Source organism: Mustela lutreola, chromosome 12, assembly GCF_030435805.1.
Source record: "Mustela lutreola isolate mMusLut2 chromosome 12, mMusLut2.pri, whole genome shotgun sequence".
Taxonomy (NCBI): domain Eukaryota; kingdom Metazoa; phylum Chordata; class Mammalia; order Carnivora; family Mustelidae; genus Mustela; species Mustela lutreola.
Genome location: NC_081301.1, coordinates 85,040,661 through 85,065,458, shown reverse-complemented (window position 1 = coordinate 85,065,458; position 24,798 = coordinate 85,040,661). Strand labels below are relative to the sequence as shown.

The window sequence follows — 24,798 nt, the reverse complement described above, 5'->3', positions numbered from 1 at the left end:
CTGGGTGGCTCAGTGGGTTAAGCCTCTACCTTCCGCTCAGGTCATGATCTCAGGGTCTTGGGATTGAGCCCCACATCGAGCTCTCTGCTCAGCAGGGAGCCTGCTTCTTCCTCCCCCCACCTCTCTCTCTGCCTGCCTGTCTGCCTACTTGTGATCTCTGTCAAATAAATAAATAAAAATCTTTTAAAAAGAGAGAGAGAGTGGAAGGCTTGCATAATGTGCAGCTTGTCCTCGTTCGGCAGAATCATCTAGGCCTACTGAAATTGCCAAGGCTGGAAACAGGCCTTCAGGACTTCCTCGAATAGAAGAAACAAGCAATGCTTAATGCTTAACAGTAAAAAGTGTGTCTCAGTTGTAGTGTTCCTAATATCACTCACCTTTGTGAACAAGCTTATAACTTAAGCATGTGATTTAGAGCATGGGCTTAAATGTCCAACCAGAAATGGACCCACCATTATTAGGCATGTAATATAAGCCATGGTCCTCAGATTTTAGCAGTCATTAAAATCAGCTGGAGGGCTCCCTAAAACACAGATTGGTATAATGTTCACTCCCGTAGTATTGGGAGCACACCTCAGGAGATCCAAGGTGTGCCAGAGAATGTGCCTTTCTAAATACATTACAGAATAATGTACAGAGGAATACGAGGTAACACTGAGGCTAGTCGTCTGTAGATCACATTTTGAGACCACCACTGTTAGGTTCTCTTCCCAAGCTCCACTGTGCCTCAATCTCCTCACCACCCACTTGCCATAGTTGTTGGGATGACAAGATAATGCAGTTAAAGCTCTTTTTTTTTTTTTTTTAAAGATTTTGTTTATTTATTTGACAGAGATCACAAGTAGACAGAGAGGCAGGCAGAGAGAGAGGGGTGGGGAGGGGAGGGAAAAGCAGGCTCCCTGCTGAGCAGAGAGCCCCATGCAGGGCTTGATCCCAGGACCCTGAGCTCATGAGATCTGCTGAAGGCAGAGGCTTAACCCACTGAGCCACCCAGGCGCCCCACAGTTAAAGCTCTTAACACGTACCTAACATGAACTAAGGTCTCAGTCTATGCTAGGTGTTAACTACATTTTACTTTTGTGGTCCCTGGGGAGGGATTCTGCAAATGAAAACAGTGAACAGCTTCATATATTTGCCTTTCAAATAAAGATTTTATTTTTAAGTAATCATTATACCCAGTGTGGGGCTCGAACTCACAAGCCTGAGATCAAGAGTGGCATGCCCTACCAAATGAGACAGCCCAAGCACCTCATTTATTTGCCTTTGATCACTCCTCGGGATTTTCTGCTTTTAATTTTAGATCAGACTACACTGCTATTTTCACTTTGAAGTTAGGAAAGATTTTGTTCTTCAAAGATGATAAATCTACTTTCAGTTTACCAACATGTGATTTGTTTATGTGGTTTCACACTCTCCATTTGTTTCTTATTCTGTTCAATAAAATATTCATGATCTGGTTGGCTGTAAGAAGAGTAAGGTGTCCCAGGATGAGTGAAGGAGAAGAACCATACGCAGTTCTATCTTGTAGGATACTTTAGGGACAGATTTCTTTGTACGAATGCAAACTTGGACTGCACACAGAGATAATGCTACCATTCTTGGACTTTCTACATTTTTAAGTAAATTTGCTGTATCTGGTTGTTAAGCTGTCTCTTGGCGAATATGTTCCTTAGAAGACACGAGATGAGAAACTCAGCTCCTTTGCCGATTTTGGAGCAAAACTGAGTTGTCTTAGCTCTTGTGACTATACCTGAATTCATGTAAATTAAGATATCTTGTTGGTGCCTTTGTACAGAAAGGGGGAAAAAAAGAATCTAAACAATAGCAATATATGACAGAACCTAGAGATATAGGGCTAAAGATCACTGATGTTTATAAAATTATTTTTTTTGATGACCACAGTGCAAGAAGACCAGGCTCGTAAGAAGTAAGAATGGTTTTGCTAGAAAATTCTTAGCTACTGTGGACAAAGCCCATGGAAGAGTTCATAGTAATACAGGTTCCAGGTGCAGCAGCTGGTAGCCATGTGTCCTGGATTAAAATAATCAAAGCTTGTCCTCTGATGTTGCATGTTCAGCAAGATGCAGAATTACTGCTGTCTCTCATGGCACCAAGTAACGGTGGTCTCCATCACAGGCAGGCTTATGAGGGAGCTTATCTGAAGGCGACTTCCAAGTGAGGATCCCTTGGCAAACATTTTAATGGTATCAGTCTTTTTTGCATATTTTTAAGAATGGTGTCTCTTCTACTCAGGAGAATGACTTTTAGATTGGAAGGAGGTACAAGAGTCAGGAAGGCAGAGTGGAAACTCACCAGTGAATAGAAGGTTATGAGTGTGAAGTTTGCCACTTTAAGTAAGGACAAGTCTCCAGATGAATGCTATATTGGAGATTACAGATTGTTTCTTCTTTAGTGGTAATCTTTGAGATTCCTGGCAAACTAAAAAGCTTCCCAAAGATTAGAAATAACTCAAATGCCCCACATTCAGAAACAGGCAGAGGAAGACGAATTACATATAGGCAAGTATTTATACCATATAAGTATATGTATATAGATATGGATACGTGTATACGTATATATGCATATATACACATATACACTGAAAACCCTCAGTAGCAAGAACAGAGCAAATGACAGAGTAGCAAGAACTTAGAGCAAATGACAGAGTAGAGCTAAAGAACTTGGGAGGTAAATCTGTATCGCTGGCGTTCATATTGAGACACCAAAAATTAAGTAATGACATGCTAACTCCAAGCACTTTTTGATAGTGTTTATAACACTGATAAGATCAACAGGACACCAGAGGACTCCTACTTATATTTATGCAAGGCTTGTGGACACCCTACAATATGTGGGCTTTAGGTAGGTAATCATGCTTGATTAATCAGCAGGAGAATGCAATAGTGAAAGTGGTTGTCTTGCAAAGTCCTGAACGTCCCATCATTGAACACCACCAAACAGGTGCCACATGAGAACCAGGGAAATCTCTTGGTTCTCTTGCACCATTCGCTTACATACCAAGAGTTCATTCAGGAAGGTATTCATTTCACTCAGTTAACCAGAATTTAGGATGCCCTCAACACATGTGTTTGCTGAATGAACAAATGTCAAAATGCAAGAAGTTGGATTTCAGCCGTATCCTCATGTTTGAATGTCATCAACTCCTAAGGCTTGGATTTCTATTGAATTAGATAGTGTTTGCTTAATATCAAAAACATTAAAAGCAAAACAATGGAAATAAAAAGATCGCAGGTTGCTTAAGGAAGGGAGGGGGAGATGAATAGGCAAAGCACAAAGGATTTTTAGGACAGTGAAAATATTCTGTATGATATTCTAGACACACATCATGATGCATTTGTCCAAACCTCTAGAATGTACACCACCAGGCATGAACTCTAATGGAAATTATGGACTTTGGGTGATTATGATGTGTCAGTATAGGTTCATCCTTGTTTTAAAAAATGTACCATTCTGGGGAGAGATATTGATAATGGGGGAGGTTTTGCATGTGTGCTAGCAGTAGGTATGTCAAAATCTCTTTCTTTCAATTTTATCGTAAATTGAAAATGGCTCTAAAAAACAGTCTTAAAAAAATATTCAGCACTTTTTTTATGTAAAGAAAAAACTAGTTATTCTCCAAAGTCTACCTTATGTATTTTATCGATCTAAGAAGTCCTATAATGAAAGGAATCTATTTTCCAGAATACCGGGAAGTTATTCCTGTTCATTTTCTCAAAGTTTAAAACATGATATTTTGGAAGGGAGCTTAGGAATGTGTTAGTGTATGAGCAACCAAGGCTCAGAATTTCTGCCAGTTTAGTTTTGCGTTCTGGGACCGATGTCATCATCCAGTTAGCATATTGCTAGTCTCTTTGTTTTTGATTCCACTGTCTATATAACTTCCCCTTGATTGAAAAATAAATAGGAGTCCTGTAGGGAAAATGCTTGGACATGTAAATGGCTTTTATAATACAGGCTTGAACCAAAGTTAAATATTTACAAGCTCTGTCACCAGAATAATTTAGCTACTGATTAAAGCACTGATCACTACTGTACGGTGTCTAAAAAGGAAAGTGTTGGACTTTCTTAAATGGGTTGTACAAGGTAAGTGTCTCCCAAGGGATATTGGGCAAGATTTGGAAACCCTTTTGACTGTGACAGCTAGAGAGTGATATTGGCATCTAGTGCATAGAAGCCAAGGATGTTTACAAGTAGCGTAAATTCTGCATTTACAAAACCTTCAATAGGTTAAACTATTCTTTTCACCTTCTGGAGAACGTATAGTTTTGGTTACACTAAGGTGTATATATTTTTAAGTGTGTACTTAATTTTACTAAGTACCCTTCAGAAACCTCATTTTGCAAATGTAACTTTGACAGAACAAAACGTTTTCATGACTGGAGAAATACGCTCCACTGCTTCCTTGTCAATTTAGACAAAATGATGCCACTTGAAGTACACGCCCATGAAGACAGAGATGATACCCACCTTGTTTCCTACTAATGTGATTCCTACTTAGCAGAACTAAATGTTTCTTGCATGCCTTCTGTATACCAGGATATTGATGTATATGCTTTCACATTTTTAAAACAAATATGTGAACAGTAATTATTTTCCCCACATTACAAAGGACAAAGCAGTGGTTTGAGAGGCTAAATCACTTCTTAAAAATGCACTTCCACCCTGCAACAGGGTGGAACAACCCTACTCCAATCCCCACAGGCTTCTGCTCTTCCCTCTGCCTTCTGCACCAGCTGTAGACCTTAACACGTATACAAGTATTTAGTCATTCTGGTTCATTACTCAGGGGACAGATTGATGAATGGATATACAGCTTGTATGTAAAGACTTCAAGCAAAGAGTTTTCTCAGTTTTTTTTGGCATCAAAATAAGACTATTGAGATATCAACATCAATATAACATAACACATGCACAGGCCGTATATATGCATATATAAGAACATCACACAGGCGCGCACAGAAATGATAGCTGACGTTTACTGAATACGTAGTATCTTAGTACGCATTCAGGGTACCTCAGCAAAGCGGCATGGACTGGTGGCTTATAAGCAACAAATAGCTCCTAGTCCTGGAGGCTGGAAGCCTGAGATCAGGGTCCCGGCAGGGTTGGATCCGGTGAGAGCTCCCATCCAGGCTGCAGACTTCTGACTTATTGTATCCGCACCATATGAACAGAGAACCAGAGAGCTCTCTGGGGTCCTTTGAGAAGGGCACAAATCCCATTCATGGGGATCTAGCTCAGGACCTAATCCCTTCCCGAAGGTCCCATCTGTTATTACCATCACACTGGGAGTTAGGATCTCAGCATCTGAATTGGGGAGGACATAAACATTCCGACTATAACACCTACCACACTCTAGATACTGTTCTCAAGGCTTTAGATGCATTTTCTCTTCTGTCTTCGCACAGGATCACAGAACTCTGTGAGGCGGGTGTTATTATTACCTTCCGTTTCATAAGAGTAGAAACCAAGGCACAGAGGGGTTGTAGCTTCCTCTGATCAAAGAGCTGCTAAATAATAAAGCCTGGGTCTGTGTCCAGACACTGAAACTCAAGAATTACAGTTATCAACTGGGGGCTACTTCGTCCCCCAGGGGATATTTGGCAACATTTGGAAACCTTTTTGGTTGTCACAGCTGCTGGATGATACTGGCTTCTGGCGGACAGAGAAGAGGCCAAGAATGTTTATTATTCACAGAAAAGCTCCCCAGAAAAAAAGAATTGTCCAGCCTAAAATGTCAGTAATGGCAAGGTGGACTGCTCTAGAACCTATGTTTAAGTATTTCTCTATGCTTTTCTGCCAATGCACTGGGACAAAATCATGGAAATCATGAATATGACATCTGACTTTACAGATGATTAATTTTTACCTGCATTTAATCTCACACCTCTTTTTCATGGCAATATTGAGTTGTTTTACAGTGTGTATCAGAATCATCTGGGACCCCTGGGTGGCTCAGTTGGTTAAGTGTCTGCCTTCGGCTCAGGTCAGGATCCCAGGATCCTGGGATCGAGCCCCACATCCGGCTCCGAGCCTGCTTCTCCCTCTGCCTGACGCTTCCCCTGCTTGTGCTGTCTTGCTCTCTGACAAATAAGTAAACTCTTCAAAGAAAACAGAATCATCTGGGTATCTTCTGTGAAATAAAAGTAAAAATGCCTGATTTCACTTCCAAAACTTCTTACTGAATTAGTTTCCAGTGATTCTCTTGGGAATCAGATATTTTTCTAAAAGTTTCCCCCAAGTGATTTTAATGTGCAGCTAGGTTCTGAGACAATTTGTAAAAACAAAGAGTGGCGCTTTTTAAAGTACAAAACCCTTCCCATTCTCCTCTAAAGTAAGAACAGAGCAATGGCACACGGTTACCGAGCACTTATTTTGTGCTTGGGGACCAGGCTGAATACTTTACAGGAATCCTCTCATTATCTCCCTTCAAATTCGTCCGCACTTCCATTAGGTGGGTGTTCTCAGGGCCATCTTACAAGTGACGCAGCCCAGGTTTTAGAAGACTTCGTAACTGGTCCGAACCACACAGCCAGTCTGGGGCAGCCTGCAAATGACCTCTCTCTCCGCCTGTCTGGAAAAGCCAGGCTGCACAGCCATGGCTCTGAACAGGTGGGTGCCCAGGAGCACCTGGAGGGTTGGGAACACGTGGAATTCTGGACACCCCTCCCCCACACACGCCAGAGATTCTGATTGGGTAGATCTGGGCAAGGCCCAAGCCTTTGCGTTTCTAACAGGTTCCCTCCCAGGTGCTGCCGCGGATGCTGCTGGTCTGGGGAACCACACTTTGAGAACCACAGAGCTAAAGAGGGACAGTTGTGTATGAAATCAATTCATTTCTCTTTTATGACACTTTTTTTGTGGAAGAAGCTTCATCGCTCCCCTCCTCCCTGAATTTTGGGAGCTGTTTTGTGTTTGTTTGTTTGTTTGTTTGTTTTGGGGGTTGGTTGGTTGGTTCTTTAAGATTTTATCTGAGAGCGCATGCGCAGGAACGCATGGGCATGCGCGGGGCCGGGGCTCCTGAGCAGGGGGGCGGGGTAGAGGGAGACGCAGACTCGGCGCTGAGCAGGGAGCCGTATGCCCGACTCCATTGCAGGACCCTGGGATCATGACCCAAGCCAAAGGCAGACTTCAGTGACTGAGCCACCCAGGTGACCTGTTTCCTTGTTTTTTAAAAACTTTTCTGTGCCACTAGCTTAATGTCTTGTGGTACCAGGGACAGTCCAAGTACACGTTAGTGTGGCAGGTGTATAATGGCCTCTGCCTACCGTGGGGTGGGGTGGAGGGAGAGCCACCCGGGAGGAGAGGTCAATTAATGATAATACTTAAACCGGAGAAAACGAGATCCACCAACGGGACAGAAGAAAGACGGAAACCAATGGGACAACGGTCCAAAAAGGCAATTAAATGTCAGACAGAGGGGATGAGGGGAAGAGTAGTAGATTAAGGGGAAAGAGGAAATCAAGAGAATTTTTTTGTGCCAGCCTCCTTGCTCCTATGCTGAGAACCAATTGTGAGTAAATAAAGAACAAAAAGAGGCAAATGCTTTTTGTTCTTAACCTTGTCTCATTTCCACTGAGGAGCACCAAGCAGATGAGCTCACGTGCCCCAGAAATGAGCTAGAAAGGTGAAGGAAATGGTTGGAGTAGACAGACTTGTGTATGGTTCCCCTCTCCCCGGATGGGCCAGCTCGCTGCTGTCACTGATGGCTCCATACATTTTATTGACTCTCTATGCTAGACACCTGGAAACGCACAGAGAGTGCTTATCCCTAAGGAGCTTATAGTCAAGGTGAAATGTAAGCCTAAAAAGGATTAATGAAGAACACCAGTACCCATGAATGGTGGAGAAATAGGATCCCAGGGTGGGATTCATGGTGGATGAAGTGGTCAGTGATCTAGTGGGTACGTGTTGTGATCTTATTTTACAGATATGCAACCCGAGGCATAAAAAACATTAAGTAACTTACCCAAGAATTCAGAAGAGATGCTCTAATTCCAAGTCCAGGGTTTTCCCCAAACTAATTGTTGCAAATGCATGAGCACTTATTAGCATAGCTTCCCAAGCTCCTCTTCAGAAGATCCAGACTCAGTAATGGCAAGGAGTCAGGAATCTATACATTTAACATGTGTCTCTGGTGATTCTGAGGAACATTCCAGGGGCTTCAGTCCTGGCTGCCCATTAGAATCACTCTAGAAATGTTTAAAAATTCCAGATACCTTGGCCCCCACACAGAACAAATCATCGGGAGATAAGACAGAAATCCTTGGGCATTGATATTTTTAAGTTCTCTGGATTATTCCAATGGGCATCCGAAGTTGGAAACCAGTGGGCTCAGCTCCACCAAGAGTACTATCGACGGGCTTGCCCACGGCCTCCCCAGTCCACCTGACCACTCCTTGCCTTTCTTCCCGCTGAAAAGCATTTTCCAGTACAGTGTGGGCCAAGAAAAAACACAGGTGCTTGAGAAAAGAGAGGAAGAGAAGGGAGGGAGATCAAGAAACCATTTGTGACAGGTGATCAGAGAAAAGAAAATGAGAGCTGCCCCAGGTGGTCGCAGGAGGTGATGGTGAAGAGAAGCCATTGCGGTTCATCAGTGAATCCATATGGTAAACCTAAGGAAGGGTTAAATAAAGCTGCCCCTCGGGAGAGCGTTTTGCTCGTGCATAAAAATAGTGCTCTTTTCTGTAGGAGTTAAAGCAGTTTTTACCTAGCCATGATGGTCATGAAGTCAGAAATTTCTGTCCGTGTGTCTTTTGTCATTCTTGTTTTACAAGTGGGAGCACTGAGGCATGCGGGGAAAATGAAGTCACTTTAAAGCCCAGGGTTGAGGTCAGGTTAGGGTTAGAACACACTGTTGCCACGGGCATGGTGTAAGGCACCTGTGTTTTCTTCTGTAAAACGCCTGTGGGCTGTTTTAAGTACTCCATGGACAGCCGGGGTCCAGCATTTGAAAGAACAGGTCCATCCTTCATCCCTGGACCTCCAGAGGGGGTCTCAACTCATGGGAGCAAAGTAATTCCGAAGAAAATATAATCACAGAGATGACCCTTGTTACATGCCATGGGCCTCTTGGATCAGCTTCCAAGGGGTTGAGAACAAAGGAGAATTTCAGTGCAGAAATAACAGTTCTGGGGGCTGAATGCAGGGGGGTGCGGGGAAGGATACGCAGCTCTTAAACTGCTGATCGTGATTTAGCAAATGCTGCCTTACCTCATGACTAAGTAGTATCCAAGGAAAAGCCAATATTCTCCCTGCCTGGGCAGGCCTTCACCCTTCACTTAATGAAATGGAACAGTTGATACCTTTAACTCCCTCCTTCATGTAATCTCATTAATGCAGTCTGTTGGGATTCTAGTTGAGGAGTAACATCAGGGCGGTCGTCAGACCTCCAGGGAAAAGTGCAATATTTTTCAGTTAGACTTGTAATTGCTACGTCAAAATGTGTGAGAACGAGCCCAAGAGTAAAGCTGACGCCACTGGTGAGTTTTGCGTTTTCTTCTCTCTTCGGACGCTTAGCTGTACCAACTGTCCTCCAGGCAAACAGGAAGCGGGTAGAAGCTCTCGGCACAATGAATTGATGGCTAGAGGTGGGAACAATACATATTTTCTGACTTGAGAATGTCTGTAATAAAGTGACTCAGGCTTTTTTCCCCCTGGAGAACATATTTATATGTGAGTATTACCATATCCTATATTACCAAATGCATAAGTTTTGAGAATGAATTCAGGTAGTCACATGACCCTAGCATGAGGTTAACTCTGGGAACAGCCTTGTCACAGTTTTGTGGCTCTGATTTTAGTCATTGGCGTTGCTACCGTTAGGACGATTTTACTTTCTCTGATTTTTAAAAAATTCACGTTATGGTTATATGATGCCAGGCAGTTTCTCATACGTAAGAAACCTAGTTTCCAAAAAAGGAAATCTATTTGGTTGAGTGATTACTAATAATATGGTGAATCATATTTGAGATTTTCTCCTAAATTTTTTTTACCAGTTAGTACCTCGTTCCCTGAATGCATATTATCTCATCGTGTTTTGAAATTGGTTTTGAGCATTTGTATTAAAAACATATCAGGGCAATATGATGGATGATTTGCTATACTTCTTTCCCTAGGACTAGAGAGCAATGAACAACAGTTGAAAATATGAAAATGTAACACAATTATTTGTTTCAAATAATACAAATCTTACCCCCATGCAAAAAAAGTTACTAATTAAACTAAAAGTCCTTTGGATATTATGTAAACTGAGAATTACATCTTTGCCTGTTTATAGCTTCCTGGTGCTTGCAATTTTAGAAAAGAATGGATATTATTTTAAAGCAATTATTCACTGATTTCAAATGTATGTTTTTAAAGACCGTCTTGGTGAAAGAAGCCATTACAAGCAGATTGCAGTTCTGACATCAATGGATTCTTTAAACACTATTTATCCTTACTACTGACAGATTTACTCAGGATATTGTTGCTATTGTTGTTTAGAAATTAATAACACTGGACATATTAACGTCTATGCACTTAATCCTCTTTGCGTCTGAATTAACAATTAGCAGCGGCTGACAGGTGAACAGAAACGTTCCTTTCTCTCCTGATTTGGTGGGGAAAAGAACAGGAGTTTCCCCCTCTGTTGCAAAATTACAGAAAACCCAGTGTTTGGTTTTAAGAGCTTACGCGTGTGTTCACACACATTTTTTAAATAAATTATATGAGCAAATGTGTATTTACGTTCTGCAAAGAGAAACAAATATTTTACTTTCCTTTTCAATTTTAGTGGAATTAAAAGGAATATGCTAAATTAAATCTGCAGCTTCTTTTAAAAGTTACTACCGTAGAATACTTAGTACTGTGCTCAGCAATCTGTAGTTTTCACCAGTCTCTTTCCTCTGTTATTTTCCCCCCCAAATAAATATCTTTGCAGCTTCGAAGTAATTCAGACCTCTAAAGAAATGACAGGAAAAAGGAAACTTCCCTTTCTCCTATTGATTCAGTCTACTGATAGCCTCAAAAGGCCTTGGGTATAAATTAATGTATAAGAAACACAGCTAACAAACGGGCCAACCGTAAACATCTCCATGCAGACACTGTCAAAAACTATCAATGATTGTGAATCTTCTGGTTGTAGGGGGAAAAAAAAAGACAACAAAGGAAACTTGTTAAAGTGAAATTGGAAAATCACGGTATTTGTTCTTAGTACTTGGTCACCTTTGTTCCTACACCTCTTTTTGCCAGCTTACGTCAACACTGAATAAAGCTGTGACAGATTACCTGCAGCATGCTGGATCTGATGAGCTCAAAAATAAGATAGCTTGGGTCCTATAATATTTAGGATTATGCTGGTAATCTCTTTAGGGAAAGTGTGCAGTATCAGCAGAACGGGCATTCAGTCTTCGAGAGAGCTGGGCACTCCTAATTCTCCATTTGCTGGTCGCTAAACCTTTGCCTACATTGACAGAGGGCCTTTGTGATGTTTGGCGTAGGAGGAAGTTATTAGAGCTTTGAAAGTGACATCTTGAATTATCATTTGACCTCTAAAATAATTTCTAGTGTGGCGTGAAGATGCAAACTCCTTCCTTTAAAATCTGCATGTCTTCCTTTTTTTGGAAAGGCTATTTATGTAAGGATGAAACTGAGCCCATACCTGCCTTGGCTAGGACATACGTGATGTGAGGATGTAATTCTCAGCACAGAAACTCGCAGTACATTTTGCTATGGTAGCATTAGCTGTTAAAAACAAAGTCAGAGCTCTTGCAGAGAGGGCCTAAAATGAGGGCCTAAAAATCTGAGTTCTTATAGAATATTCAGTAATGCCATTAAATGTTCTAAGTGTTTTCCTATAAGCTAAAACTGCCTCATGTCATATTGGAGTGTCTCTTTATACAAATTTTTCACCAAATCAACTGTCCGATGGCAAAGCAAGTCTTTGTATTGACAATTCCTTTTCCATTTCATTGTCTCTCCCTCTCTCTGACACAAAACAGATATAAAACTCTCATGTCCTAAAGTTTGTTTATATAATAATTTGCTGTATTAATAGCTAGGGGAATATAAAAAAAGATGTTTCTAAATATGAAAGAGTTCAGTTTAGGACCATCCAAGCAAATTGTAGGACATTATGAGCCAGTTAAATAAGATTATGGCACCAGGAAAAAAAAAAAGAAGTCAATATAGTGCTAACATTCTGATCTTATGTGGACATTGTCTTCTTGCAGGACAGTAATCCACCCAAATACCTTACAAGAGGATAGCACGCCATTTTTATTTTATAAGGTTTCTCTTTTCCAGAGCAAAGGCATTGAAATTGGATTCTGATCACTGCCTTTTAGAATATAACCTAGTTCTTCTCCCTGTGGTCCTGCCTTGTCTCTTTTTAAACATACTTCAAGAGATTTAGCCTTTTTTTTTTTTGCCACCAAGCAGAGAAAGATGTATTTTTCTTCCCTCTGAACTCACTAAACAAGGGCTGAGAGCTTCCAGAATGGTCTCTCCTGCTTTACCAATAAAGAAAACAAGAAGTAGTATTGTGTGGTTTCCATCCCAAACTTCAGTTACTTGCAGGGGATGTGTGTGTCTTTCTGTCTGTGTTTAATTAGTGTTCCTGTTCCAACCTTTGACTCTTCCATCTTCAGATACATAATAGGATGTCTTGATTTTCATATTCATCATGTATGTCCCTGTTAACTGGTCTTTCCAAGTATTGTTGAAAAGAAAGTAGCATACAGACTACCTCTTAGAGCACTGAGCCATACTATACAAGCCATATGAAACTGCCAATCCTGCATGCTCCCTTGCACACACAAAAAAGTGGCAATTTCATGTAGTTCAACCAGATGCATGTGACTACAGATAGAAAGCCTAGCCGTATGATAGATCTAAAAGCATTCTGTTCTACTGTTCACTTAACGCCAATAACTAAGCCCCCAAGATAAGTTTAAATAGCTCATCTAGAATTTTACTCTCATAATTGGATTTTCCTCTTTCAATCTTTAGTCACCAATTTTAACTTTGACATTTTCCTACCTATTTACCACTTGAAGTTCTGTTCACTCTCTAAACCACCTCACCCGCCAAACCTTCCCAGCGTCTCCTACTTGAAATCAACATCTTCTACTCCATATTCTTCTAGCACTCTCTCAGTCTGCCTTGCATTCAAATTATTTAGACCTCTGTGGGGCTGTACAATCACTGGATTCATTCTGAAGACAGAAACTTGGACTTGCTTGTATTTGTGGCCAAAAATAAACAAATACTTGCAGAATTAATTATTTTTAAAGTATTCCTTGCTCGTCTTTCTTGGGCTATCTCAGAGGATCCTGACCACTTCCATCAAAAGAAGTGCTTTTGTGTAATTCAATCATTTTTGATAATTAATAGAATTTTTAGTGCACTTACAGATGTGCAGAGCAGTTGAATAGAGTTCCACAGATGTCCACAGATGTACTCACCCCCTCCCATGCAGTTTCCGCTATGATTAATGTCTTGCATGAGTGTGATGTATCTGTTACAAGTCATGAACCAATACTGATACATTGTTTTTTTTTCCTTTTCTTCCTTTTTTTTTTTTTTTTTTTTTTTACTATTTTTAGATTTTTCCATTGTTAGTTTCAGAGGTAGAATGTTGTGATTCATCAGCTGCATGGAACACCAGTGTTCATTACATCAAGTGCCCTCCTAACTGCCCATCACCCAGGTACCCTCATCCCCTCACCTACCTCCCCTCCAGCAGCCCGGAGATTATTCCCTAGAGTTAAGTGTCTCTTTTGGTTTGCCTTCCTCTCTGTTTTTATCTTACTCTATTTTTTCCTTCCTTTACCCTATATACATAAGTTTTGTTTCTTAAGTTCCACATATGAGTGAAATCATATGGTATTTGTCTTTCTCTGACTGACTTACTTTGCTTAGAATAATACACTCTAGTTCCATCCACATCATTATAAATGGCAAGATTTCATTCTTGATGGCTGGGTTTTATTCCATTGTGTGTGTGTGTGTGTATGTGTGTGTGTGTGTGTGTGTGTGTGTGTAAAGATCTATATATATCTATATACATACATATACATACATACATATACACCTCATCTTCTTTATCCATTCATCTCTCAGTGGACACCTTCCGTCGTTTGGCTGTTGGACATTGCTGCTGTAAACACTGGTGTACCGGTACCCCTTTGAATCACTATTTTTGTATCCTTAGGATAAATACCTAATAGTGCATATTAGGTATGCACTATTACATAATTATGAAATATTATGTAATAATATCCCATATTATGCACAACCACTACATAGGGTAATGTAATATTACTACACAGGGTAGCTCTATTTTTAAATTTTTGAGGACCCGCCGTACTGTTTTCCAGAGTGGCTGTACCAGTGTGCATTCCAACCAACAGTGTAAAAGGACTCCCCTTTCTCTTCATCCTCACCAATATCTGTTGTTTCCTGAGCTGTTAATTTTAGCCATTATGACTGGTGGTCTCTCACTGTGGTTTTGACTTGTATTTTCCTGATGATGAGTGTTGAGTTTGAGACGTTCCTTATAGATTTTGGATACTAGCCCTTAATCTGATATGTCATTTGCAAATATCTTCTACCATTCTGTAGGTTGTCTTTTAGTTTTGTTGATTGTTTCCTCCACTGTGCAGAAGGTTTTTTATCTTGAACCCCAATGGTTCATTTTTGCTTTTGTGTCCCTTGCATCTGGAGGCATGTTTAGTAAAAAGTTGGGGCAGCCCATACTGATCCATTATTAACTACAGTCCATACTTTATATCAGGTTTACTCTATGTTGTATCATTCTATGGGTGTTGACCAATGGATAGATATTTATGCATCATTATACCATGCACAATAATTTCACTAACCTAACAATTCTTTGTTTCACCTATTTATATTCCCCTCCTTCCCCTGAATCTGTGGCAAGCACTGATTTTTTTTGTTTTCTTACTGTCTCTATTTTGCCTTTTTCAAAATGTAATATGGTTGGAATTACACTGCCTTCTTTCACTTACCCTATGCCTATGTGATTCTTCCATGTCTTTTCATGGCTTCATAGCTCCCTTCCTTTTTTTTTTTTTTTTTTAAGATTTTATTTATTTATTTGACAGACAGAGACCACAAGTAGGCAGAGGCAGGCAGAGAGAGAGAGGAGGAAGCAGGCTCTCTGCTGAGCAGAGAGCCAGATGCAGGGCTCGATCCCAGGACCCTGAGATCATGACCTGAGCCGAAGGCAGAGGCTTAACCCACTGAGCCACCCAGGTGCCCCAGCTCCCTTCTTTTTAATCACTGAATGATATTCCTTGTCTGGATGCAATGTAGTTGGTTTATCCACTCACCTATTAAAGAGTATCTCTTTTGTGGGGCAAGTATGAATAAAGTGGCCAGCAACATTAATGCAAAGGTTTTTGTGTGGATGTAGGTTGCCAATTCAGTTGCTGGGTCATATGGTCAGACCATGTAGTTTTATAAGAAACTGCCAAACTTCCTTCCAAAGCTGCTGTCCTATTTCGCATTCCCACCAGCAACAAATAAGCATTCCTTTTGCTCTGCATCCTTGCCAGCATTTGATATTATCATTTTGTTTTGTTTTTTAGATTTTAATCATTCTGGTAAGTGTGTAGTGGCATCACAAGGTTGTTTTAATTTCTAATTCCCTAATGACATACAACATTGAAAATCTCCTCATATGCTGATTTGCCATCCATACATCATTGCTGTGGTGTCTTTTCTGGTCTTTTGCCCATTTTTTTTTTTTTAATTTTGAAAACTCTTTGAATATTTTGGTTAGAAGCCCTCGGTCACATTCTTGTTTTCTAATATTTTTTTCCCGTCTGTCTTAATGCAATTTGATATTTAACAAAGAAAAGCTATATTTTTTCATCTCCCAGAAAGAGGGGATTTTGCTGTTTTTGAATTTTTATCAAGGGAATGAAGTCTGCCTGTTCTCTCTGAGTCATCTGTGTGTGACTTGGTGTGTGGAGTTCTCCATTCCTGTTCTCCTTCAGTGAAAGGGGTGCTGCATAAACATGAGCTTTCTGTTGAAGATTTCAGCTAAATGAAGACTAGAGAAAGAGGCTCAGAAACAAAAGAAGGAACCGCAGAGAGACTGGTTTTTCACTGAAGCAAAATAATCGCTGTTTTCTTCTTTTTATAACTGAAAAAAATTAGCTCTCAAGAATACACATCTCCTTTTAAGTTTTTAAAATTTATTTAAGTAATTTCTGTACTCCCATGTGGGAATCAAGTTCATGACCCTGATATCAGGAGTCACATGCTCTTCCGATTAAGCCAGCCGGGTGCCCCATGTCTTTTTTTTTTTTTTTTTGAGATGAAAGTCTCCTCACATGGAGTTGTGGTTTAGGGGTAGACACTCTGAGAGTTAAATTATAGAATACCTTCTCTTTCTTTCTTCCAAGACTTCTCAAATTTCACTGTATGAATCACAGAAACATTGTTACAATGCAGATTCTGATTATCTTGGTCCAAGGTAGAAACTAAGGCCTAAATTTCTTTTTTTTTTTTTTAAGTTTTTTTTTTTAAAAGATTTTATTTATTTATTTGACAGAGGAGATCACAAGTAGGCAGAGAGGCAGGCAGAGAGAGAGAGAGGAGGAAGCAGGCTCCCCGCTGAGCAGAGAGCCCGATGCGGGACTTGATCCCAGGACCCTGAGACCATGACCCAAGCCGAAGGCAGCGGCTCAACCAACCAAGCCACCCAGGCGCCCCCTTTTTTTTTTTTTTATTTTTAAAGATTTTATTTATTTGATAGAGAGTGAGAGAATGACAGGGGAGAAGGTCAGAGGGAGAAGCAGACTCCTCATGGAGCTGGGAGCTGGATGCAGGCTCGATCCCGGGATTCTGGGATCATGACCTGAGCCGAAGGCAGTCGCTCAACCAACTGAGCCACCCAAGTGCCCCTAAGGCCTGAATTTCTAGTGAGCTGGTGAGGGACCACACTTTGATCGTAGGGCTCAGGACAGCGTGATGATGGATGGGAGGAATGCAGTGAGAAACCATCATGACTACTGAGCTCTGTGTTAGTGAATATGGCTCCTCCAGATGGGGTAGTCTTCCGAAGGTATCCTCTCCAGGATTACCACAGAGAGCTGAAATGAGCTCATCTCTTTGCAAATACTGTTTGACCTCCTTATCTCCACCAAAATGGAGTAAACTTTGTGTGATTAAAAATTTAAAATAGAAAAACTACTTTTTAAAATCTCCTTGAAAGGCTTTTTTTGAAGAGCATCCAGTGAGTGAGCTAGTAGTGGTCAGACCCCAAAAACAGGTCTGCAGAAAGCGGGGCGGGGGGTGGGGAGGAGACATACTACCACACAGGGTTACAGTGTGAAGAGATGTAGACCCAGCTGACAATCGTTAAAATCTGTAAAGGAAACCCAGTACACCGAGTGTTAATTACAGTAATGCAAGATGTTTCTGGTCATACACTGGCTTCTCTTTCTTCTGCCTTGTCAATTAATGACAAGGGTTTTTTGTAACAAATTCTTTGAGTGTCCTTCCTCCTGCCTTTTGAACAAAAGAGATATACCTAACAGACAACAGTAGAAACTCCTTTTCCTGAGTGCCATAAACTTTTTCATTTCCCTTAATGCCAGAGAAATTAAAAATTCCATTAGTTCTCAGAATAGCTACAGCTGTAATTGCCTGGACATCACTGGGCAGTTCTTAAACCTGAATGCTGTCCTAGGCAGCTTGTTAAAAAGCAAATTCTGATTCAGTTGGTCTTGGGAAAGTCTTGATTCAAGGCATTTCTGACATGCCCCCAGGTCGTGCCAGTGCCACTGGTGTGCAGACCACACTGTGGGTGGTCACCAAAGACATGACTCTTTTATCCTGAATGATGTCAGATCCTAAACACACATTATCTTGTTGTAATTAAAACTCTGATAGGATAAGATGTAGCTAATGGGAATCAATTCATAAATAATGAGTTTAAAACCACTACGACTTCCAAGGGGGATATTTAACTTACTCTCAGTAATTGCTATTGATGATGATACTAATTGCTGCTACTGTCCTTTGTTGGTCTCATTCTCGTTCTCTGTTGTTTTGGTCTATTGAGGAGTTAGTCAGCAAGCAACTCTTTGGGGCACAATGTTCCTCTGGAAGATAAATCAAGCCCTTCATGATAATCCTATAAATCAGGCCTTTGAAAAAAATCATTTTTTGCCATTCTCATATGATAGCAATTTTTTCTTAATCTTGTTCCCAGTGACATATGGGATATAATAATATAAAAATAAATGTTACCTGCAGGTCATTCAGAAGCTGTCTGTCTAAACTGAATGGAACCAAAGGTTCACACAGTCTACCACCCAGAATATTACAGAGGAGAGTTTAAGAAGAAAAGGAGATCCCAAATGCTGATAGAGGAATTAGAGGAATTCTCGTAGGAATTAGAGTGTACTGAGTTGCATGCACTGGTTTTGGTATTTAAGCAGGAAGCTGGGATTAAAGATGCTGTGCGCCCCATTGAGACACACGTGAACGCAGACCTGATCCGATGTCAGGAATCTTTTAGAGTCATCACATAGCGTGATATAAAAGCTCAAAGACTTCTGCTTTTTTCCTAAGGGTCTCATTTTTCCACACTTCCGCTCTTTTCTGATAAATCAGAGTTGCACTGAAACCAGATCTTAGAAATACTCGCTTTATCCTGTAGGTTTGCTCTTCTGTGACATCAGAAGATTGTATGCCTGATAGAGGTAGAAACTTACCAGTCTGCCAGTGAGAGAGGGAGGGACTATGAACAGGGATTTTAATTAGGACTTGCCACAAACGGTAGGTGAGCCGCAACTTACACAACTACTGAGACCATGTGCAAAAGGAATTTTAACCAAAATAGTCAACCTTATTGGAAGTTTTGTATGTGCAAATTTTGCTTCACTCAGACAGTAAGAGTTTTTCCTGCTCTGCCCACTTTTAGCATAACTAAAATTCTGGGAAACAGAAACTGAGGGGTAAACCCGGTATCCAGGAATGGAAGTTATTGCTGATGGGGCAGATGTTTCTTATTTCCCTTCAGGAAAAGAAAAATGGGGGTGCCTGGGTGGCTCAGTCCACTGGGCATCCGACTCTTAATTTCACCTCAGATCATGATCTCAGGGTCCTGGGATCGAGCCCTGACACTGGCTTCACTCTCAGTGGGTCGTCTGCTTGAGATTCTCCCTCTCTCTCTGCCCCAGCCCCCCTCAAATAAATGAATAAATCTTTTTAAAAAGAAAAAGAAGAAAAGCAGAAAACAAAAGATGCTAATAGTAAACCCCAAACCAAAGGTCAGCAAACAAATAGAAACTTCTTGGTCACTCCTTAGTAATTTCAGATTATAGGCTTGTCCCTGGGCTTTATTTCCTTTGCAGGTGGTTCACATGCTACAGAGTTCCTAGTTCACAGCTTGATTCATTTAATCCTCAACGGGAGGGAGCTTCACTGTAGCAGAATCACTTGCGGATCTCTTCCAAAATATATATCCACCCCAATCGCAAGATTCTGATTACTTCTCCTCACTCCAAACATGGGAAATCTGTATTGCTTAAAGCCTTTTTTTTTTTTTTTTAAAGATTTTATTTATGAGAGAGAGAGAGATAGAGGAGGAGGAGAGCAGACTCTCCCCTGAGCAGGGAGCTGATGTGGGGTTTGATCCCTGGACCCTGAGATCATGACCTGAGCTGAAGGCAAATACTTAACCAGCTGAGCCACCCAGGCACTCCTGCTTAAAAGGGACTATGTGGAATCTCTTGGTTGTACTGAAAGAAAGAAAATTAGGACTACTGCTTTTAGGAGTCATACAAATGATCTTTGGTCTCAGTAGAAAATTTTTTTTAAAAAAAGTCCTGAGGCACCTGGGTGGTTCAGTCAGTTAAGCATCTGTCTTTGGCTCAGGTTATGATCCTAGGGTTCTGGGATCAAGCCCCATGTTGAGCACTCTGCTGAGTGGGGACCCTGGTTCTCCCTCTCCCTCTGCTGGTCATTCCCCCTACTTGTGCTCTCTCTCCCTCTCTGTCAAATAAATTTTATATATATATATTTGTTGTTTTAACTTGGACACTTTCCTCCACGGACTTAAAATGCCCTGATGATAAAAATGGCCAGGTTGAGTTGTTGGAGTGGGGATTGAGTGCCACAAGAACATCCGCAGTTTCCTTCAACCAGACAGTACCTGAACAGTCCACTATTACTACCATGCCTGGTGGATTCTTTTAAGAATGAAGGTATTTTGATGCATTTCCTAGTGCATGCATTCACCTGGATTAGTTAATCTAACTTCACACCTGCCTTCAGCAGCGGGGGGTTCTGAGGGAGCAGAACAAAAGATATGTACATTTTGATCCTCAGGAAGCACTGAACACACGGTGACTTCATGCGCTGCTGTAGTAAGGGGCTCTAAGCAAGGGAGAGCCTTCAGGAGGTACCGGGGGACAGGGGGAGAAGAGAGAACTGCCATCTTCAAAGAAGAGACCAACTGTGACTAGTTGATAATTATCGAATAGGACCTGCCTGCCAAATCAGGGAGTATTAAACTAATTGTACTTCCTAATGTGATCTTTTATAAGGTAAAACATCAAATTCTTTCAAATCTTTCATGATAGTCTTTGATATTGTATGAATATCATTTCCGAAATACTATCTAGGATTGCTTTTATAACAAAAAGATCTAGTTGGTAAATAAAATGTTAAGTCTTCACAGAGGATTGCCAGTAGGAAAATGGAAGTGAGCAGAAGATATAAGAAATGGGGAAACTGTGAAATGAGCACATCTCAAGCCGTCTCTCAGGGCATCGCGGCTCCTCTGTGTTTGTCTCTCAGAGAACACTATTGTTGAATTAATCCACGAGTCGCACAAAAGCAGGACAGTTGAACTCCCCCTTCAGTTACCTTAGAGCGCCTTCACTGTTACAGCTGGTGTGGTCCAAGCCACCACATCCTCCCTGGACGTTCAGCTTGGACCTGTGATAAATAGCATGTCTGCAGATCTGCGTTCACTGCAAGATAACTGCCTACCAGACCGTGCCTGGAGTACTGGCAGGACGTTTAGAAGTGTCCATTGGAGCAGTAACGTCCTCGTTGTCCTAATCAGTGTCCGAAATTCTCTGCCTTGAAGACGTGCTTTATAAAATACATAGGACGAGTTGTGATGTTGTAGCGCAGAAGCAGTATTTTTTTAAACGAAGGCAAAGGAATAGGATTAGTCCTTTAAATTATTTAAATTTATCTTTACCTATAATACGCCTCAGATGACCTGTTCTGCCATGATAGGTAAAAACAGTCCTTGGTTTCCAGTTGATAATGCCTTCCTACACATAGCAACACACATATGCCCTTTTCTTTCTCTTTAAAAATACTGTTAAAATGTTTATGGTTCTTCAGGATTACACGTTGAGCTGGGATAATAAATATGTATAAATATGCAGATGCTCTATCGAATCATTCCTTCTCCCATTTGTATTTTCCAAGTTGTATAAGATAACCTTTGTGGCTTTCAAAAACATCTTCTCACACCCTGGGGGGCAAATTACCTCTATTTTCATTTCCTTTAGAGTTAGATCATTTTATAATTAAGAACTTATTGAAGCAGATTCTTCCCACGTGTAAGTTACTCCCTGGGGAGTAATTTATGCAAAGAGTGCCTCTGACTTAATATCATAGACGCCTAACAACTGTACAGCGGATACCTGTTATTTTTAGTCAGTTTTGTAATCATTATAAAGAATCCCCTGTTTGAAAGGTTATCACTTAAAAAAAAAAAGTACAAATAATGTATAGTGTCACTCTTTTGAGTTTCTTAAATAAGATTTTGTAATAGAGGAATAATAACGTGGTCTGTCATAATTCTTGTCCAATAGCATTAGAAATACCAGCTAACAATAGTTCTGATGCTGATGAAGACTGACATTTTGTAGTTCTTTACTCTTTGCAAGGCACTTCACATAAAATATCTCATTTAATCTTCACCAATCTATGACGTTTGTCAGCTAAACTTGATAAACCAAAGAACAAGAATTTGGTCTTGGCCGTGGACCCAATCAGTAACAGATTAAGGACAGGAATCCAGGAAAAGAGAATAGAATTACATCAACTCTCACATTTTTCCCCCATCACAAAACCTTGAAAACAATTACCAGTTCATCTCATTTGAAAGCTAAAGGAACAGAACTAATATAAATACTTAGGCTCATAACTGTTTTAGTTGACTTTGTCTCATCTCCTGATGTTTTTATCATTATCTCTGGCTGGTGCTATTGGACTAATATAGGAATTCAAAATTGTATTCATGTCCGAAACCTGAGGTAGGCAGGGAAAGGGTTATTGAACAAAGTATTGGGAAAGCTGGCTAATTTCTAGTTGCCATCTCCCAAACCAGCTCAAGGGCATCATTAACCACTTCGATCCTCAGTTTTCTCATACGAAAAATAGGGCCATAATGCTGAATTTTTTGCTCATAAAGATGACTTGAACTTACCATGAAATACTTGGTTTCAAAAAATTGAATACACTCTCCTAAAGCTAAGTATTCTCTTTTTAAAAAATGCAAAACAATAAGAGAAAGAGGGTTATGTCTTACATTTATCTGTTTTGTATATTCCAGGGTGAGAAACTGTAGAAAAGCATCCAAACGGCAGATTGATGTACAAAGCATTTTGAGGCATATTTTGCATAATTATTTTAAATTGGGAACAGGAATAGCAGCTCTTCCTGGTGTGTACAATTTTAACAGCACTTAGAATACTACCAGAGACATAGGAATTACTATATTCTAAATAAAGTTTATCTCATGGATTCATCCATAACCTCAATGCTGATGACTTAAAATCATCTTTCCACAAGTTTCCATCTACAGGTGCCTACCTGTGCCCACAGGCGAGATGGAAATCCCATGCTCCACCACATTCCACAAAGTAGTTGCCTTACCAGCAGCCCCATTTGTGTCAAACCTGCTGTTGAACCTGACCCTCAAGGGTGAAGCTGAAGTCACCTTTGATTCTCCATCAGTCTCCACCTCTGTGTCCTTTCTTCTGTTGATCCCAATTGAAATTCCTATTTGCTTCTTCTCTCCGTTTCTCCTGCCACTGATGTAGTCCATACTTTGATCTCCTAACACCAGCTTTGGAATAGCCTTTGAATTGGTCTTCTGCTTCATTTTGTTCAACTGGCTGAACCCACCCTTCTGAAGGACCCAAACCACCACTTCCAACATGTCTTCACCCTGTTCCCTTCCTTGAATCCTTATGGCCAGTGGCATCAGGTGAAAATTCCTCTACTAACTCCCAGGAACTCCATAATCTCCTATCACTCCCTCTACCCAACCACATGGCCCACGTTTCCAGTAGAGCTGAGTTGTCTGTGAGCCATTGTCAATGATCATGAGGCACTGTCACTCCAGATCTCTTCTGTTCCAGAAGAAATGCTGGCAGAAATGCCCTTTGCCCTTCACATCGGCCTAACCTCATCGTACACAATCTTCAAACTCAGCCCAGATGTCTTCATCCCCATGAAATTACTTTGTTTATATTAAAGTCATAGTAGCCACCTGTTTTTATCATTTTCCCCTGATTTCTCCATGGATTAATTTTGTTATATTAGTGAAATTATTTGTGTCCTTAATTTATAATATCTTGTGTCGATAACTTTTATTAGTTTCGTGGTCATGTGGAGTATGATCAATACATATTGTCTCCGTTGACATTTTCACCAGTAAACGTCCAGCCACATCATGTATAAAGCCTCCACCATCCCTTCCAGTTTTGCTTTATTTACTTATTTAAAATGCTATTGAAATGAGGCATGGGATAGCTCTCAGTGACCTCGTGTTTGAAGTGCAAAATAAGAGAACCAAAGCCACAGGTTCAAGGGATTTTGAGTCAACTTAGTAACCAGGTCAAGCTTAAAAAAGAGGAAGCAGTGAACTAAGAGTTTAGAAAACTTCTGATCCCTGCTTATATATTTCAGTTTTAGAAAAACAAAGCAAACGGTGGTAGATGGCTGTCCTTTCTCTCCAGGAGTGGTGGGCGACCCCACTCCAGCGTCCTCAAATCCTAAGGTCATGCTGGGAAGAGGTGGGGATGGAGACAGGAGAGCAAAAGGATGAAACTCAAAATGTGTCTTTTCCCCTTTCAGCACAAATTGAAGTGATACCATGCAAAATTTGTGGCGATAAGTCCTCCGGGATCCACTACGGAGTGATCACGTGTGAAGGCTGCAAGGTAGGGGGCTTGAACACAGCACTGGCCAGGCATCGTGTTTGCCTCAGGCATCGGTATACCTCCCCATGCGCGTGGTGACATCTTTTCAAAGAGGGCTGAAGGGTGCTTGTGCTTGCTGCTGACCCATGGGAGCTTCTGCTTGGTGTGTGGCTGGGTTGGTTTTCTGTTCTTTGGCCTTCCTTCTTTTTCGTGGTTGCATACCTGGTCAGCAGCTACTTAAAAATGGATTTTTAAAAATGGATTTTAAAAGCTTGACTTAGTCACATTTACAGATAGAAATACAGCCTCTTCCTGTTTTAACAGTACTGTCTTTAGTAAACTCAAGGGTGTTGATTACTAGGTGAAACTACTAAAGGTTAAAGATTGCAAGCCAATGGCCTAGATTTATTAATCTGCTTGAGAAAGTCACAGGTAACAGTTGCAGTATGCACAGGACCATCTTTTATTCTCACATTCCAGAAAAATAAAAGTAGAAGCATAGAATGTCAGAAGTATACCAGACTCTAAATTAGTTAAAAATTATCTGCCCCAACCTCCTCATCTTTCAGTGAGTGAGGTA

The 24,798-nt window shown here is 40.7% G+C and overlaps 1 protein-coding gene across 1 annotated transcript in view; it reads left to right on the top strand.

The window, feature by feature from the left end:
• Positions 1–24,798, top strand: part of RORB (RAR related orphan receptor B) — a 192,907-nt gene that overhangs the window by 109,001 nt on the left and 59,108 nt on the right. Inside the window, exon 2 of the mRNA XM_059142577.1 lies at positions 24,154–24,239. Coding sequence (XP_058998560.1) covers positions 24,154–24,239 — 86 coding nt within the window. The remainder of the gene's footprint in view (positions 1–24,153; positions 24,240–24,798) is intronic.